General features: G+C 43.5%; 1 protein-coding gene across 2 annotated transcripts in view; it reads right to left on the reverse strand.

The window, feature by feature from the left end:
* XKR4 (XK related 4) overlaps positions 1 to 20,265 on the reverse strand; it is a 307,720-nt gene that overhangs the window by 14,987 nt on the left and 272,468 nt on the right. Inside the window, exon 3 of one of the 2 annotated variants that reach the window (XR_012157211.2) lies at positions 4,351 to 6,466. Coding sequence is in view for 1 of the 2 variants with exons in the window: in XM_073331149.2 (XP_073187250.1) it covers positions 5,520 to 6,466 (947 nt within the window). In the remaining variant the exon portion in view is untranslated. Of the gene's footprint in view, positions 1 to 274; positions 6,467 to 20,265 lie in introns of those variants that run through there. The other variant, XM_073331149.2, reaches the window with a different exon arrangement.

The raw sequence follows: 20,265 nt of genomic DNA on the forward strand, positions 1-20,265 counted from the left end.
CAAGTGAGATCAGAATCAGGTCCAATGGGCTACAAAAGTCTTTGCAAAATATCAACATAGAATTTAATTCAGTGAGATTATTCCTATAAGGACGATTTGCATAAACAAGTTTTTGCAGGATCATGCCCTCAGTTCTACGGTGAAATCTGCATTTGATTGAACAGGTAAATCATCTTGGAAACAGATCACTGCAGCAGTTTAGAAATGAGTAAAACTGATACAGAATTTCTCTAAAAATTTATTCATTCATACTAATTGTAGTAACCTGTTTAAAAAAAAACAAAGTGAACACGAAGAAATATGGGAACAGTGCAAATGCAGAATTGCGTATTCAGATCTGACTGTTCTTAGATTTAAACTGATCTGTTCTCAGTTTAAATATTATCTGTTGTAGCAGAATGAAGAGGAAAGGATCCATATGTATAATAAACAGACATTTTTTCTATAACAATTGAGGATGAATTTCATAACATGTGGTTTATAGTGTATAAATGTATGTTTGCCATTTGGCTTTCTGCTGAGAGCGCAGGCTTCATGTGAGTTAGCCTAATTGCTACAATTAGCAACATTTAAATGGCTCATTGTGTTTTTATATAATTCTTCCCACATTTTGTGCTGTTGTACTACAGAATTAGTAATTACAGTGTTGAGCCTGTTAATTCACGGGCACATGTTGTGATTATTTTCGTCATGCACCTTCTGCAGCAGCTCAGCCGAAATAAGCTTGTTCAGATGGATTCTTGTCTGTCCGTTCAGTTTGGATGAATGCAATTTACTCCGCTTCCTACCACGCACAGGGGCAACAGAGGCAGCACTCCAAACCCAGCACTCTGCTGAAGTCATTTCCTTGGCATTGTGCAGGCCAGTGCAAGAGGCGGGACAGTCACAGGGTAAATTGCGGCATCTCAGTCACATTGAACTGCACCACTTCAGAGAGTGAGCAGCAAAACAATAGCAACTTTGTTAGCTGAAGCAATGATGTAGCCAAATACCACTCCAGGAAGTGTGTTGGTTTTTTTTAAGGCTTTTGATGAGCTTCAAGGAAAGATGAACAATGAAGAATCACTTGAAAAGCTTTTTTAGAAACAAATAGGCAAATGGTGAATATTTATGATAACAATGAAAACTAAATATTTATATAACATACTGCATGTTAAAATGATAAAGAATCCCTTTTCAAAGATCAGTGTTAGTGCTTAAATGACTGGTTTGCAGTTATTTAAATGGTCTTTTCTGAAACATATAAACCCATAAACTTTAAAATGCCCATGTTTCAGGACAGTGTTTAAACTGCTCCATTTCATTTAGATCTACTGGTAAATGTGCACAGCTCACTAGACAAGGCTAATGTGAAATTAATTTCTAACACACAGAGGCAGTACAATACTTTTCCTCCACCAGAGCATAATTTTGAGCTTTCATTTATTTATGTGTTTTATATCATTTTCCTGTTTTTCTGCAATGGAATGTTAAAGAATTGATTTTTGATTACTTCAAAAGCAAAAGCTTAAGTTTTAACATTTCGTTTTTTCTATTGCCATCCTACTTGAACTTTATTGGTTAATCCTAAAACTATCATTTGTGGTAAAAAGAATAGTGCATGTCCATTATTAACTATTCATAAGGCGTACTGAGGTTTCTGGAATGGGCTGTGTTTAACAGAGAGAACTCCTAAAAAAATGTTCTTACCACTATTTAGCTTGACTGTTCATGGCAAAACAGTCAGTCTATGTAGTTCATTGCAAAGATAGATTTTAATGTGTATTCTGATCGCTTTCCAACTATCAGTGATATTGACGAATGTGACAAATGAAGTTTTGGGGGATCAAAATTTTACTTACTATAAAATGCTTCTTTCTCCATGAACACAACTGGATTAATTTCTAGAGAGAGGCTATGCATGCTAGAAAAAAAAATGGTGGCAGACTAGAGAAACTGAACTCTAGAAAGTAAAAAACCCAAAGCAAAAATCTTGTGATGCGAAGTTTGGACTTTGACAAAGTTCCTTTAAACAAAGTGCTTCTGTAAGCCTCACCAAAACTTAGATTTAGGATTTGGAAAAGCACGGCACACTGTTTTCACACGTGCAGGTTTTTAATTATTCCAGTAGATGTCAATATCTAGTATCGTTTTCAAAAGACCTGGAACTAGATTCACAAGGGAGACTTAGGAGTTAAAATGCTCAGCATTGCAACACCTAACTTTTAGGCACCCTGCCACCTAGTGGAATGCACAATCCCATGGTAGGCACTTATTCAATGAATGGGGAGAGTTAGGCGCCTAAAGAAGAGATTAATAGAAGCCAGCAAGCAGAGCAGGGAGCTACCTAAGATAGCCAGAAGGAAAGGCTAAGGAGAGGGGTGGGGCTTCAGAGAGACTTAGGCACCTAACTCTGGGCAGGAGGAAGGTGCCTGTCTCCACTTGGGATTTACAACTGTGAGCCCTCTCCCTGAGTTAGGCACTTAAACCAGATTAGTCCTTTCTCAGGAATAACCCAGGAGGAGGGAAAGGTGGTGGAACAGCTCCAATAGAAGAAATTGACAGACTCATCCCAGAATACCCTATAGTCCAATGGTTAGGGCTCCCATCTGGAAGAGTGAAGACCTGTGTTCAAATCCCTGCTCTACAGCAGGTAGAGAAGGGATTTGAACCTTGGTCTCACACACGCAAAGTGAGCATGCTGACTACTGGTAAAAGTAAGGGGAACCACCTCCTCCACAGGTTGTCTTTTTTGTGAGGTTAGGCATACTCTGAACATGCCTACCAGCTTGAGTCAGCTGGGGAGAGCCTAGTTTATGAATCCCACTAGGGCTTATGATGCCAAGCTGCTTAGTGGTGTCAGAACTTAGGTGACTGTTTGCATGCCCAGCAGAAGAATGTGAGGGACCTCAGGGACTTTAATAGCTGAAATGTAGGTACTTAGGGATTTTAGCACCTGCAGGACTAAATGGTAGCTGAACTGTGGTTTTGTGAATGCCAGTGTGGCTTAAAGGCTGGACATAGCCATTGTGAATCTAGTCCCTGATGTTTCAGGTAAGAAAAACTTGGGCTGCTTGGTTTGTATAGACATCATTTCTTTTACGTGTTGATCTGGTGTGTGCTTATGGAATGAAAGCTCTATTGAATTTGATTAGACAAAGGACTTGATTCCCCAAAACTTTTTAATTGGTTGTAGCAGCAGTGTATTTTCTGACAAATTCAGAATAATGTCTATTGAATAATCAGGTGAACCCCTGTGGAAGGGGGAAATCACTTCTTATAAGATTTCATGTTCTAACTATCAAATGATCATTTCATTTAAAAATGACCATGCATGCAACTGGCTACTGCTTAATTTGCAAACATCTATGCAAATCTTCGAACTTGGGCAATTTTTCTGGTCACAGTAAAATTTTGCTATTTTTCTCTCTTGCAGATTCCTGCCCTTTCAGAGATATTTTGTTTTGAGGATCTTGCCCCTACCAAAGAACAACAGATTTTGAACATTTCAGCAATAAAAAAATTATGTAAGTACTGAAAATGGCTAATTGAATGTATACAAAGAAACCATATGCAATGTAACTTCTATTATTTCATATTACAAATATTATAACAGGAAAGACTAAACGTATCCAGGAACATATACTGCAGTGACTACACTTAATATACCTGACAGTGGTTAAAATATCAAAATCACAGCTCTTCTCCACTCTGACAATGCTGCTTAAAACAGTTGTGCTCCACTTTCCTAAAATGGATGGACATAGTTATACCGAGTTGTTTCTCATGGAAACCCTTTGGTGTCTTTATAACCCACCTATACTTGAAACAGGATTCACTTTTTATGGAATATTCTAAAAGTACCCATGTAGGCTTTCATATGGCATTACACTGCAAAATAATGTGTGAAAAACATGTTTACATCAATCTGTGGAGGCCAGTTGATATAATTTGTGGACCAGTTCTTAAATTCTATCTTATTAAAGAGAATGAGATGTATTAAAAGATTTGCGGTTTATAAAAAGTAACACCGTTATTATATACCATATTTTTACTTTACAAAAATATTGAAATAATCCATGAGTTATTCACTCTGCACCAGCTTTAAAAAAAATACTATCAAATTTTGACTTGCATCTTTAATGCAACTGAAAGCACCATCAGGGGATACTTTTAACAGAAAGAAGGTACCATTGACTTGATCATACCTAGGGAGGTATAGCATTTAAAACCCAGAAGCTTGCAGCAAAAACACTCATTTTACAAGTGAGTCAACATCATTTTTAGATAGATATGGAACCATGTCTTGAATAGTTTCAAGAGGGTCTTCCACATAGCTTGGTTTAATTGTACTTGACTGTATATACTTACTAACAGGTGGCTGAAAGCCTCTAAAAGACATCACTTTCACCTTGAGTGGGGGAAAAAAAACAGAGCTGTCTGTACATGTGGAGAACTTGATTGTTCCTTCCTGCTTCCTGCTCTTGTAGGCCTCATGCCATTCATTTTCTGTCCCTCAGGCAACAATATCAATCTTGTAGTTATACAGTGTTTGGCACTAGAAGGATACGGCATGTTGCGTCTCTTATCACACCTGCATACATTCACACACAGAGCCATGCATTCTGAGTCCTGAAACAGATTTAAGTTACAATGTGTTCATATCCTGATGCTTTCCTCTCAGAATCTGAACATGGTCCTCAAAAGTTCAGAGTATGAAACCCACACTTTCCTTGTTCTTTCTTTTCCTTGTTCCAGTTTTTGCAAATTGAACACTGAATCATGATTATCATTTAATTTACATCACTAAGGGCTAGAGCTCCTTGTTCCTGCTGAAAGCCAGAGGTGAGCTGCCTAGGATTTCTGTCAAAAGTAACTGAAATTTTAATTAAAATGAATCTTGAATTCTATAGAAAACTAGCAGTTCTGTTGGTACTAATGCTTATTACCTGATTAATCAGACTCTAGTTTACTCTCCTTTGATAGGCTTGCAAACATGACAGTGTACTTTTTTGATTGAGAACTATTTTGCAAATCTATTCTAAACTGAATGGTGTATCAGCTGGAGATTTAAGGATTATACTCCTATTTTTGCAGAAACCAGAGTTTCTATAACAGCAACATTGCCTGGTACAGCTAAGCTATTTTGACAATTTTTTTGTCATTAAATAAGCAAATATCAATTACTCATTTCTAAAGTAAAATGCACTACTGGTTAAAGTTGAAAGCTCTCATCAGAATCTTCCTGTTGATTGTAAGTATTGTGTAGCAGAGTTTCATAGCAGCAAGGAGTCATGAGCTGGGTCTATTTCCCAGCTGAAGTAATACGTTTTTTGAGGCTCTCAGGTGATGCTGCTTTATAAGTGAACTGCAGACAGACTGCAGACAGAGGATCAAATGATAATCATGATGATAGCCAGACTATGAAAACTACCACTTGCTGCTCTGTTGTAGTATGCAATTTAGTTATTGCCACAGCCCTACTGTCAACCCTTAATTTGGACTGTAACTTTGTAGCTTCTTCAAGTCTTTATTATTTTTTATAAAGTGGTTTCATATTCCAAGCGCTCCTGAATAAGGGCATCGTCTTTATACTGTAGCCGTGGAGGAGCGGGGGAACATTCAAAAGCTAAGATAGCCTTCCTCAGGCTTCTGTCCAACACGTGTCTCTCCCAGGCTGGGTATCTGTTCCTGAACAGATCAATTTTAATGACGGACTCTTCAATCCTTGGCGGCCGGGATGAAGGTGTTGAAGGTGCAGTGGGCCTTACCTGGAAGACAGGCACGCACCCATCCCTCTCTGCCAATTTCTGATCCCGATCACTTGTGACACTCCGATTGTTAGAGATAGACCTTAGAGTGTTTGTTGCCACTTCTGGGGGCATGGTGAAGGCAGCGACAGGGTCCTCACAAGCACAGCTTGGCGACTGCCCAAATCTTGGTCCATTGGGATGAAAGAAGGCATAGTACATCAGCATAAAAACAATGCCAGTTAAAAAGCTGCTGAACACCACACACAGTGCTGGTATGGCGAAAGCATCAGAGATCAGTGGGGCCTTGTACAGATACCAGAGAGCACTCAAGGCAGTGTTTTCCAAAAGGATCACAAAATAGTATATGAAGAGCCTGCAACGTGTCCTTCCTTCCTTGACATTGAACCAGCTAAAGATATAGATAATCCCAACAACCATATCAAACACTATCTCTTCCCATTTAGTGATACAGAACTCTGTTTCACAATGGACGATCCAGAAGGTCATGATACACCAGTGGAGGACTATGAAGATCCCAAAGTACAGCTGGAAAACTGAGGCAAAGAGAGCAAAAGTAATGACCCTAGCTGCAATTGTGAAGAAATGCCAGCAAAACTGGATTATAACAGCCATATAACTGATGGGTTTCTTGTCATCGCGGGAGTCACGAAGGGCTTTCTGGTAGGAAGCCAAAGCCCAAGCCAGGGACACAAGAGATGCTGCAGCTGTAAGACCTAGAAAAAATAGGAGATGCAGTAAAGGGTTAATTAGTGCATTAGAACTTGGTTGGAGCCAGTGAAAATACAGCAGAACCTCCATAATCACATTGTGCTAAACCACACTCTTCATAATTAACACAAGAAATTCAAACGGTATCCCAATTGCTCAACAGTCAGTTAGGGACAGAGCTCATATTACTGAGATTTCATGTTTTTACAAAGTGGACTGCATTATAGTTGCTTGTGTACCATCACATGTTACAATGAGTGCAATTAAACTAAAGTTGACAACCTAAACAAAAAATATCCTGTGACACATTATTTTGCCTTTCCAACATGTCTGGTGACTTGCTAATTCACAAAATTCAGTGATTTGCAATAGAGCTCTTTGTCACCCTTCCCCTCTTCCACGGCCACCTCTGCTTTGTCCACAGCTTATCTAGTTACTCTCTCCTCCCCTCTCTCCTTTGTGCTTCTTCTCCTAGGTCACTGTCCCCATTTCACGCTTTCTTCTCACATAGTCAGTGCTCCTTCTACCTGACCCCTTTATCCCTTACTTTTCTTCCTACTCCGATCTCTCCGCTCTTGTAATTCTGTTCTTTGTTCTATGTTGTAGAAGTGCCATCTCAGATCAGTCCTCCACTCTGTATGATGTGAAGTGTGGGGAGCTGAGTGCCAATCACAGAAGCGCTCCTTCAGTTCTGTGATGATCATGGAGTCTAAAGATGGGGAAAGTCCCACTTGGCCGTCAAGTTTCTCCCTTTCTAGTATTTTGTCCTGCCTCGTTGTGTCAGGTGGTGGCTCCTCTGTCCCTTCCTTTATCAAATTGTTTGATGGGTTAATATATCTGACTGAGACTTTCTTGGTAGCCTAAATATCTCTTTTAAAATTTCATCACATCCATCCTAGTCATACTGACTTAATATACTAAATTTTTCCTCTTTCTTCTAGGTGTAAACATCCACCAAGCATTCATAGACCGTTATCGTGCCCTTTAGTCATTGCTTAGTCAAACTACATTTTTTTTATCTGTTAGTCTTTTATCACAATTCAGCCAGTCCAACAACCTGACAATTGGTTATTCTTCTCAACTTCTACTGTCATGGATAATGGGACACTTGAACAGCATAATCTTCTTGTGCTCTGAAGATTCATCTTTGCACCCTGTGTCTACTCTCTCTTTCCTAATTTTGAGAAGTACTGCCTCCAGAACAGTCCCAGAATCAATCAGCATTTTCCAGTTTAGAGGTATCAGGATAGCTGACCTAAGCAAGACCCTCTGAACAACATCACTTTTTCCTGCCACCTTGAGTCATTGTAGGTAGAATGAATAAAAGTCTTTCTAGGACAGTGACAGGTCCTCTGAGATACTGTATTAAACTACTCTGAAAAAGTGTGTCTGCTGTAAATAGAGTATAATGCTGTCATTGTGTAGTATAAGGAACATATGGGAGGGAACTTTCAAAAATCAGCCTTTAAACTTGCCTCTCCAAAACTACAATGCAAGTGTTGAGGCATTCACTGGTTTGTGCATACATGCTGCAATAACATGCACATAATGGACTCTGAATTCATGCTAAAACTTATATGGTGTTTAGGAATCAAAGACATTATTATTATGAACAGGAGTCAATATAACATTTGTATAACTCTGCTTAATGGAGGAAAAACCAGAGCTGTTTATAGTGGGTTTTATTTGTTTAGTACATGATGTTATTTGCTTCTAAGGTTCTGCAGCATCACAGTTCTCATGTCTTTCTGCTGTATCTCTTCAAAGAACTTCAAACACCTTTTTCATACTATTGATTCTCTTGCAATCTGAATATACCTCTCAGTTGGTAAAAATTGGAATATAAGTGAAGTCACTTAATAGATAAATGGAGCTCCTTGACCCACAACTGAGATTGTGCAAGAGGGTTTTGGAAGCCAGGGAATGATCAGATCAGTTTGGAAACAGGAGCTAAGGAGAGGCCAGTGACTAAATATTAGGAGAGGAACCATGGTACTAGCTGCATAAAATTCACTCTTGACCTACGTGCTCTCACGCAAGTAACAGAATACACTTCCTAGTAAACAGATGGTGGAAAGATTAACCTTATACTGTCAATACCTTATAACCTAACTTATACTCTAATTTTCCACCTGGTTTCGGTTGTTTCATTAACACTTAGCTTGTGACCAGTTGGAGTTATTATTAGGGTGGGGAGATATTTGTTATAATACATTGTGACATGTTTCTGTTAGGGCTGTCAATTACAAATAATTAATTGCAAGATTAAAGAAACTAATCATGATTAATTGCAGTTTTAATCACACTGTTAATATTAGAATACCATTTATTTAAATATTTTTGGGCATTTTCTATATTTTCAAATATAGGGTCACAGCTGGGGGCTCTGGGTTTCAGCCTTGCTCAGGGCTTCAGCTGCTCTCAGGGCAAAGGGCTCCAGCCACCCTGCTGCCCAGGGAGCGGCGGCCTGGGGCTGCTTCAGCCCCTCTACTGCCAATGCCTCGTGCCCCATCCACAGGTATGCAATTAACATGTTAATTTTGCATTCAGTTAATCGCAGGCATTAACTGTGATTAATTGACAGCCCTAGTTTACATAATTCTTACTTTTGATCAGCTTGAAGTACTCAAAACTGTACAGGCCCCAACTTTTACACAAACTGCCCTGCAAAACTCTTGTCTGAATGTCTAATTTGGACATTCAGAATTTCACCTGGGAGAATCAGGGCAGCAGCCATCTTGGACAATTTTAGTTTGTGGCGAGAGGTCATGACCACATCATGTGCCCAGACTTGCACCAAATAGGTTGGGACAGAGGCAGCCAAGGATGATGTATGCATGCTGAAATGACCTCTAGCAAAGAACAGCTCAGTAGCGAGCTCTGTGCCCCAAAGATTCTACACCACAAGGTCCAGTCATAGTGGAGCACTAATCTGAAGTTCAAAGATGATGGTGGGTGCACAAGGAGTGACAGCGTCTGCTGGGTCTTTCTTACAGAGAGAACGGGCAGCAGCACTTTCCTATCACTTTGGAACTTCTCTCAGTCAGCGTGGCTGGGGGTTTGAATGACGGCATGCTCAAATTATAGGACAGAAGACACAGGACCATTCTGCCACTGTACAGCAGAACCAGCTTCGCCTACGGTGCAAGGGATCAGGATAGTCATGAAGCAGAAAACCGCCATTGTGGGCACTCTTTATGCTGCAGTGAAAACAGTGGGCTTCTAATCTGCCCCTACCAGTGATCCTCAGTGGGAGAGATGGGAACCAGTAGAAGAGCAATGTGACTTTAAACCAAAATTTGCATAGACAAAATGAGGAAAGGGAGTCTGAGGTTGTAGACACAATGTATGTTTTTAAGGTGTGACAGCAGATAAGCCAGCGTGTTTCTTTCAAAGACCCTACAGCGGGTCCAAGTCTCATCACTGGTACTGTCTAACAAGGGGACCAAAATAAAAAGTCCAAACCATGCTAGAAAACAAATCAACTACAGGTTAAATATAGTAAATCACTAGCACTATACTAATAACAGCAGCCATTAATAAAGTGATGGGAAACTATGGAAGAAAGAGCTCCGAAAAGTAACTCTAAACCCATGGAAGAGCCCAGTAGACCAACAGTCTTCTTTCACGGACCTCTCTGGTGTTGTCCTCATGAAGAGAGAGACCACTGACCAGCTCTCTGGCTTTGGTGGATGGGTTGCTCTCGCTGCAAATGTTTTTTGGGGTTGCTGTTCCTCTTAAAATCTTTATAGTCTTTGGCATGTGTAACAATACATGGCCTCCATTCACAATGCAGTAAGAAGTATATTCCAGCCACGCCAGAAGAAATACCAGATCCAATGGATATGGTTTAATTAGGCCGCAACTTTATTCACATAAAATATCTGGAAGTACCTGGCAAAATAGTGCAGGTCAGAGCCCTTTCCTTAATTATTTCCACAAAATCCACAACCTGGTCCCAGCTGTCCCTTACCTGGGACCCCATCGCCCTCCCTTGTATAAGGTTTATGGGGGCTTTATAAAAGGAGGGGCGACTCCCTGCTGTTCCAGTTGTGGGAGCTCCAAACCTTCCTTCCTCGGCTCCCTTATGGGATGCTTTCTTTTAAATCCTCTTCCAATCCATTTTATCCAATAACCATATCCTTTCCACAATGAGTACCTGCACTGGACATGTGCCACAAGGAGGTGCCAGCAATTTAGTTTGGCTGGCTCACTCACCAGGTTCCCGGATATTTACTGATTCCTTACTTAATATTGGACACAAATATATCTGCTCCCTCATTGGATGGGTGTACCCCATCCTCCCTGAATAACCTGGGTGTCCAGTAAGATATGTCCAGATGAGGAATTGCTTAACCCTCCTTGGTTACATATGAATCTAGCTACCTCCCTCTTCATGTGGCCCCCTACCCTATCAACCTGAGGAGGTTCCATGGCTCCCCACCATACCTTTCATTGCAACACTTCAAACCAAATAATGAACCCCCAAGAAAAATCACGGCTCTCCCCAAATCTTCCTTAGCTCTGATCATCAATTCAGTCCCCTTACACATTCCTAAATTGTTTTCATTGAGATGAAAAAATAAATCCCATCCAATGTTTGCTAAAGATGGTACAAGGACCCTCAGCTGTTCCCAGAGCATGCTGCTCCTTGATCCATTCCTTTGCTCCCTCCATCCATGCCAACTCAGACCTGTCTCAACACTGAGCCCCAGCAGTGAAACTATGGGCCAAATGCACACTATTATGCCCACACATCTGGGTACAAATTCCTGTGCCTGTTCACATGAGCCTGAAGGCAGGAATAAACACTATGAGTTTTGCACATAAAAATCTCAGAATTCCCCTCCTTATCAGAAGGTTCTAACCATGTATGTATTTAGATGTCACCTACTGATATGCCTGATTTGTTGGGCTCCCATTTGTAGCCTTTTATTTTATTTAAAGTGAATTTAGTAATGTGGTATTATACCTTCCTGGGTTCGGCTCTGCTGGCTACAGTGAAAGTCACCTCCAGTAGTTGCTTCAGATTTACAGTCTCTGGGAACACAAAGACCAATGATAGTGACCACACATACAGTCACAAGAACACGGTCTAGTCTGTTTTACAAGTTTTATTAAAGTTACCAGCAAAGTTATGAATACCCGACCATATCAAAATTCTATACAGACCTATGCACAGTTTATTGGTGGAATTATACTCACATCCTTCTAGGTCAGCTGTTCTCTAGCTGTGGGTCAGGATCCCAAAGTGGGTCACAGCCCCCTTTGAATGGGGTTGCCAGGGCTAGCTTAGATTTGCTGAAGCCCGAGCCCCAGGGCCAAAGCCAAAGCCCGAGGGCTTCAGTCCTGGGCAGCAGGACTCAGGTTTCAGGTCCCCTGCCTGGGGCTGAAGCCCTTGAGCTTCAGCTTTGTCTGCTCCCACCCAGAGCGGTGGGGCTCAGGCTTTGGCCCTCCCACCCAGGGCAGTCCTTTAATTATATCAGCCAGACTTCTAGTTTGGACTAATTCAGTCTTTCTGTCTCCCTTTCATACCCTTTCCCATCGACATTTGTTGTTATAGGTTATTATGACATCTTATGAATTTACACTCCTCTTACAGTAGAGTGCATAATTAGGCATAATTAGGTGAGGGTGAGTGGACCCCTTAGTGGACTAGGGGATTGCAGTGGTGGGAAAGGAAACATATGCGGGGGCGGGGAAGGGAAGCCTAGAACAGCAGCAGCAGTTGAGGAGGAAGGGAGAGTGGCTCCTTGCAGTGGGGGCTGTGGGGGCTGACTATCTCCCCATACCAGATGACACAGCCTGCTCTGGCTGAATCCAAACACCACCTGGAATGGCAGACTTCATCACAGCCACCTGCCTTTCCACCCTTGTGTCCTTTCTCTACCCCATCCCTTCTCTGTCCTACCCTTCTGCTTTTTCCTTCTGTCTAATGAGAGTCTGGTTTAGCCGGCCAAGACTATATTTTGTAACACTCCTCTAAGCCTGTGACCCCAAAAAAGCTAAAAGCAATGTCCTAAACAGCCTGATGCTGGTACGAATTTACCATATCTGATATGCCTGATAGGATGGTGTGCCTTGCCTGTGTTCTTGCAGCAGTGAGGTTGCAAGTGAATGTCAACACTAGTGATAGATGCATTTGCTTTTCTTTTCTCTCCCCTTTTGTGTGTATTTGTCTTGTTTTGTCTCCTGGGAAAGGGGATTGGACTTTAACAACAACAGTGACAGCGACAGCTCCAGTCCATCTCAACTAACTTCTTCCCCACAAAGGACGGTTATTACTCTCTTTGTTACCATCTAAAAGACTCTCAAACAAGGGGTTTTTTCCTTCTAAAAACACTCTTCAGCTAAAGGGAAAAGGAAAAAAGGTTTGTTGTTAAAATGAAAGCCTTACTTAATACTTTGCAGTTCAAATGCTTTAGCTCTTTTCCCTTCTCTTCTGCTTTGCTAATAAAAGGTTACAGGATTTTAGTGGTGTGTTTGCCATGGTTATTAAGTAGGCTGAGCAGCCACGTAGCCAGGTGGAGGGAACAGGGGGAGCGATCCAAAAAAAAAGGCACCACCCGTGGCAGCGTTTTTACTCACCCAGTGGCGCGCCGGCGGCAGGCCCTCACTCCGCCAGGTGTCCTTGGCACTGAAGGTCCCGCCGCCAAGGTGCCGCCGAAGACCCGGGGCGAGTGAAGGTCCCGTCGCCGAAGACCCGGAACGCCGCCGGGTGAGTTAAAGCGCCGCAGCAGGGGAAAATTTAAAAGGGGCCAACACACTGACAAGGCGCCACTTGTGCTCAGTTTGGGAGCAGCCACTGCCCCCCTAGCTATGCCACTGAGGCTGAGGTCTCTGGATGCCAAACCCCGAACTTTGTTTAACACTGTTTAATGTTGGGCAGTGACTGGGTTACGTTTACACCTTTGGCCCATGTATTCCATCTACCTTAATACAACAGTACCCACCGGTTTCAGGCGGGGTTGTACTTGGCATAGCTAAGCCGTGCCTCCCCTGCTGCTACCCATGCTGGTGCAGCTACACTGCTATTTATACCTGTGCTAGCTTAATGTGCACAAGTGGGGGACTCACACCCCTAGCTTGTAGTGTAGGCGTAGCCTAAGATGACAATGTTTCCCTTGACATCCATATTACGTGCCTTTAACGCAGGGGCGGGCAAACGTTTTGGCCTGAGGGCCACACTGGGTTTCCAAAATTGTATGGTGGGCCGGTTAGGGGAGTCTGTGTCTCCTCAAACAGCCAGGCATGGCCTGGCCCCCGCCCCCCCCACTTCTCGCCCCCTGACGGCTCCCCCAGGACTCCTGCCCCATCCAACCCCCCCCTGTCCCCTGACGGCCCCCCTGGGACTCCTACCCCATCCACCACCCCCTGCTCCCTGTCCCCTGACCACCCCCGGACTCTCCACCCCTGACTGCCCCCTGCCCCCCCATCCAATCCCCCCTCTCATTCCTGACTTGCCCCCTGGGACCCCTGCCCCATCCAACCCCCTGTTCCCCGCCTTCTGTCCGCCCTGACCCCTATCCACACCCCTGACCTCTATCCAACTCCCCCTGCTCCCTGCCCCTTGCCCCCTTACCGCGCTGCCTGGAGCACCGGTGGCTGGTGGCACTACAGCTGTGCCACCCAGAGCACCAGGTCAGGCCGCGGCTCTGCAACTGGGCCGCCCGGCCGCCCAGAGGGTTGTGCTGGTGGTGTGGTGTGCTGAGGCTGTGGGGGAGGGGGAACAGCAGGGGAGGGGCCAGGGACTAGCCTCCCAGGCCAGGAGCTCAGGGGACGGGCAGGAGGGTCCTGCGGGCTGGATGTGGCCCGTGGGCCGTAGTTTGCCCACATCTGTTTTAACTCCTTCTTGGTTGGCAACATTATAATCCTCACAGAATGTGTCCGACTTCCATAAACATGCTGCTTGAATATAGTGTGATCTTAATTCTAGCACCTTTCATTCAAGGATCTGAAAGTGGTCTGCAATCATTGAGTTAGTTAGTCTCACAGCAGCCCACTGAGGTAGTTGAGTATTAGACCAATTGTACTGATGGGTAAATTGAGGCAACGATTGGTTAACTGATGTGCCTGAAGTCACAGAGCAAGTCTATATCCAACTCAGGTGTAGAAACCAGGCTTTCTAAATCAGAGGCCATTGTTCTAATCACTGCGTACACTTTTCCATTTGGGTATTAGAGTTCAGTATGATTTTGCTGTCTTGAATAATTGGGATTTCAAAGCAGAATCTTTGATAAAACTGTCTAGCAATTTTAGTGCAAAGCAGATTGATCTGCATCAGTTTTCTCTCCACTAGCATAATCAAGCACTACAGTCAGTGAGTTCAGACTGGAATACAGTTTGTGTCTGCTCTGGAGTAGTAGAGCCTCTCTGTGCATTTGGATCGTTGCAGGGCTACGTGCTGGCAGATCAGCTTATTAAAAAGACAAATGGCCCTTATATTTGGGAGCTACTGCCACCTGAGTCCATCTCACTTTACAGAAAGTGGTGAAGCTGTGAAAATAGGTCAGAGTAACTAGGACAAAATGTTCATGAATTAGCTGTCCAGCAGTGCTGTGGTATGATAAAGTCTGTTTTGCCACAAGCACAAAGTTACCTGGGTATTGCAATTAGAGTTCAGAGTATTCCTGACTAGTTGTTCCAGGGAACTATATCACATACAACTTTCTCTTCTTTCTGGGGGCCTCCACACCCTGTGCTAGATCAGAAAGAATGGTGGTAGTTCCTTATGTGTGTGACACAGTGTGATGGGGCGCTTGCCCCATTCTGGGTTCTCAGAGGTTAATAGAGCCCAAGGAAGGCTGCGCAGGAGGCAGCCAATCACAGAAGGGCTTATAGGAGCAACCAGTCAGGGTCGGGCAGGCCCATATAAGAGCTTCAGTACAGAACAGCTTCAGTTATTCCCTGGAGCTTGAGAAGGGAGGTGGACTGGCTGCCTTGCAGGCTGAAGGCAGCAAGCACCCTCGACAGAGCACTACTGCTTGCAGAGACTGGGGGAGCTAAAGCCAGCTCCTGGCAGGCTGCAGGGATCTGCAGAGTGAAGCCCTGAGGCCAGGGCAAAGAGAGTGCTGGGGCCCCAGAGAAGTGGACCAGGGAAATCTACTGAGGAGTCGGAGGGGACACAGCAAATGGTGGTCAACTTTAGGGTCCTTGGGCTGGGACCTGGAGTAGTGGGAGGGCTGGGTCCCCTCTGCCCCCACTTGCCACTGAGGAAGTATCTGGACTGAGGGACTGAGACACAGTTCCCTGGAAGGGAGGTGCACAGAGTGAGGCACAGCTGGAGGGCTGTGTCATGAAGAGGATGTCACTGTCCTGGGTGTGATGTGAGTCCCTGGAGAAGAAGTGATGGTGGCAAGACATCACTAGAAGAGAGCGCGCTGGTGAGAAGAGCTAATTCCTCTGACAGCCAGCAGGAGGCGCTGGAGTGGTGAGGTCGAACCCCGTCACACACAGGTTGTGCGTGTCTGTACAGCCGAGATAGATTTTGATTACTATTTTTGGAATATGTCAAGGCCTATTAGACAGTTGAATGGTCATTGTTAGTGCTGCTAGCACCTTGAAAATGAGCCTCAGAGATGCTTTCAGAGTCATACCTCACCAGTTTTCCTAACTTTAGTTGCAGTTTACAAGACTATCTTGACAAGGCTGGATTTGTTCAAGATTATACCCCGATCCAAACAAGTGTCCAATGGTTTCCACTTTTAGTTGGTGGCCATGATTGTTAACTGAGTTTATTCACCTGTCCCCAGGTAGTAGGCAGCTCTGTGTGCCTTGTGATCTAATTTCAATCCAATATTAGGTTTTGTCATCCAGAAGTAATGAAAATTTAAAAAGAGAAGACAAGAGACCTAATTCCTCAATTACTTACATCAGTCTTACACCAGTGCAATTCTATTTATTTCAATTACAGGCCCAGACTTTTAGCAGGAGATTTTTAAGAATCCCTAAGTATTTAGAAGTACAAGTCCAATGGAAAAAAAAAATCAATGGAATTTTTTCCCCTCCATCACCTGGGGTGCTTTTGAAAATCTCCTGCTTTATAAATTTTGCAAAATTACATAACTCAACATCATGTACTGAATCGATGTATTTTGGCTGATGTCACTTTACAATGCAGTCACCCATGTTTGTAGCTGTAATAGCGACACTGTTTAAATAGCAGTTTAAAAGTAGCATTTCCTGACATGTTTTCCAAGCCAGTCAAAATGATTGGATCTTATTGTGGGCCAAACATTTATTACATATTTCCAATAAATAAATAAATAAATAAAAATTTTGCATTAGAACAGAAATCACCATGACCACTAAATTGCTACTTTATCAACATTTTAAATAAATCAAATACCACAGATTTCCCTTACCCCACAAAAATAAATGTATGGTAGGTGTCATCCTGAACTGAATTTTAACTTCAGAGTAATAAGGACCTCAGAATAGCAGTATATAATGTAAGTGCTTAAACTGCCAAAATACATGCAGGAGCATCATACAAATGTTTCTCTGCAGAGTGTATAAACTGCAGCAAGAGGAGACTATTTCAGGCTTGGCAGTTCACCTGTTGGTGGCCTGTTAGTAAGCTTGACTGGCAGTTACACTGTGAGAGATTTTTTTAAACCCCTGGGGAATCAAGGCAGGCAGTCACTTTTGAGTGACAACTGAAGATAATTTAATTTCAGACTGTCACCCGACCCTGTGTTTCAGACTTAGAACCACCATCCGGTGTGTGGCTTTGTCATAAATATAAAGGGAAGGGTAAACACCTTTAAAATCTCTCCTGGCCAGAGGAGAAACCCTTTCACCTGTAAAGGGTTAAGAAGCTAGGATAACCTCGCTGGCACCTGACCAAAATGACCAATGAGGAGACAAGATACTTTCAAAGCTGGAGGGGGGAGAAACAAAGGTTCTCTCTGACCGTGTGAGGCTTTTGCCAGGAACAGAATCATAGAATCATAGAATATCAGACTGCTAAACCACTAGGGACCTCAGGAGGTCATCTAGTCCAACCCCCTGCTCAAAGCAGGACCAATCCCCAATTAAATCATCCCAGACAGGGCTTTGTCAAGCCTGACCTTAAAAACTTCTAAGGAAGGAGATTCTACCACCTCCCTAGGTAACGCATTCCAGTGTTTCACCACCCTCCTAGTGAAAAAGTTTTTCTTAATATCCAACCTAAACCTCCCCCACTGCAACTTGAGACCATTATTCCTTGTCCTGTCCTCTTCTACCACTGAGAATAGTCTAGAACCATCCTCTCTGGAACCATCTTTCAGGTAGTTGAAAGCAGCTATCAAATCCCCCTCATTCTTCTCTTCTGCAGACTAAACAATCCCAGCTCCCTCAGCCTCTCCTCATAAGTCATATGTTCCAGACTCCTAATCATTATTGTTGCCCTTCGCTGGACTCTCTCCAATTTATCCACATCCTTCTTGTAGTGTGGGGCCCAAAACTGGACACAGTACTCCAGATGAGGCCTCACCAATGTCGAATAGAGGGGGACGATCACGTCCCTCGATCTGCTCGCTATGCCCCTACTTATACATCCCAAAATGCCATTGGCCTTCTTGGCAACAAGGGCACACTGCTGACTCATATCCAGCTTCTCGTCCACTGTCACCCCTAGGTCCTTTTCCGCAGAACTGCTGCCTCACCATTCGGTCCCTAGTCTGTAGCTGTGCATTGGGTTCTTCTGTCCTAAATGCAGGACCCTGCACTTATCCTTATTGAACCTCATCAGATTTCTTTTGGCCCAATCCTCCAATTTGTCTAGGTCCCTCTGTATCCTATCCCTGCCCTCCAGCGTATCTACCACTCCTCCCAGTTTAGTATCATCCGCAAATTTGCTGAGAGTGCACTCCACACCATCCTCCAGATCATTTATGAAGATATTGAACAAAACCAGCCCCAGGACCGACCCCTGGGGCACTCCACTTGACACTGTCTGCCAACTAGACATGGAGCCATTGATCACTACCCGTTGAGCCCGACAGTCTAGCCAACTTTCTACCCACCTTGTAGTGCATTCATCTAGCCCATACTTCTTTAACTTGCTGACAAGAATACTGTGGGAGACGGTGTCAAAAGCTTTGCTAAAGTCAAGAAACAATACATCCACTGCTTTCCCTTCATCCACAGAACCAGTAATCTCATCATAGAAGGCGATTAGATTAGTCAGGCATGACCTTCCCTTGGTGAATCCATGCTGACTGTTCCTGATCACTTTCCTCTCATGTAAGTGCTTCAGGATTGATTCTTTGAGGACCTGCTCCATGATTTTTCTGGGGACTGAGGTGAGGCTGACTGGCCTGTAGTTCCCAGAATCCTCCTTCTTCCCTTTTTTAAAGATTGGCACTACATTAGCCTTTTTCCAGTCATCCGGGACTTCCCCTGTTCACCACGAGTTTTCAAAAGGAATGGAGAAAGAAAAGGAATGGAGTCTTAGAACTTAGTAAGTAATCTAGCTAGATATGTGTTAGATTCTGCTTTGTTTAAATGGCTTACAAAATAAGCTGTGCTGAATGGAATGTATATTCCTGTTTTTGTGTCTTTTTGTAACTTAAGGTTTTGCCTAGGGGGATTCTCTATGTTTTGAATCTGATTACCCTGTAAGGTATTTACCATCCTGATTTTACAGAGGTGATTCTTTTATTTTTTCTTCAATTAAAATTCTTCTTTTAAGAACCTGATTGCTTCTTCATTGTTCTTAAGATCCAAGGGTTTGGGTCTGTGCTCACCTATGCAAATTGGTGAGGATTTTTATCAAGCCTTCCCCAGGAAAGGGGGTGTAGGGTTTGGGAGGATTTTTGGGGGAAAGACATTTCCAAGAGGGCTCTTTCCCTGTTATATATCTGTTAGACGCTTGGTGGTGGCAGCAATAAAGTCCAAGGGGAAAAGGAAAATAGTTTGTGCCTTGGGGAAGTTTTAACCTAAGCTGGTAAGAATAAGCTTGGGGGTTTTTCATGCAGGTCCCCACATCTGTATCCTAGAGTTCAGAGTGGGGAATGAACCTTGAAAGGCTTGAAGTAATCAATTTATGTAATAAAAGGCTTAAAGAACCATGCCTGCAAACAGAGCTGGGAAAAAATGTGATTCCCAAACTTTAGGCTGCTAAGCACATGGTACTGACACCTTCTATACAAAAAAGCAAACTGCTGTCTCCATCAGCTGTAGCAAACATTTATTTATTGGAATTATATTTGATGTTTCTCTGGAAGAAACTTATTAAAGCACCATGCATACCTATCTAGTGGTAAACAATAATAACTATATTTCATAGAAAACATAGGCCCTGATCCTGGACTACAGCCAGAGAAGAGAAAGGGGACATGTGTCATTCTGGTCTCCTGCAATAAATCAGAGCAGTTTGATGGGTGTTCTAGGTCAGTGGTTCTCAAAGCTGGTCCGCCGCTTGTTCAGGGAAAGCCCCTGCCAGGCCGGACTGGTTTGTCTACCTGCCGCATCCGCAGGTTCTGCCAATCGTGGCTCCCTTGGCCTGAGCTGCTTCCCACAGACCCCATTGGCCTGGAGCGGCGAACTGCGGTCAGTGGGAGCTGCGATTGGCCGAACCTGTGGACACGGCAGGTAAACAAACAGGTCTGGCCCGCCAGGGGCTTTCCCTGAACAATCAGCAGACCGGCTTTGAGAACCACTGTTCTAGGTCGTGCCACATATCTAATGGTTGACTAGGCAGCTTGGCTTCAAAAAGGGTAGCAATGTGTCTGCCACATCTACTTTTCCCCAGCCAAGCTCCCTGTGCTGGTGTTGTACATTGGTAGTTCCTCCTACGGCCACTACGCTGGCACAA

The sequence above is a fragment of the Lepidochelys kempii genome, chromosome 2 (assembly GCF_965140285.1).
Source record: "Lepidochelys kempii isolate rLepKem1 chromosome 2, rLepKem1.hap1, whole genome shotgun sequence".
NCBI classification, from domain to species: domain Eukaryota; kingdom Metazoa; phylum Chordata; order Testudines; family Cheloniidae; genus Lepidochelys; species Lepidochelys kempii.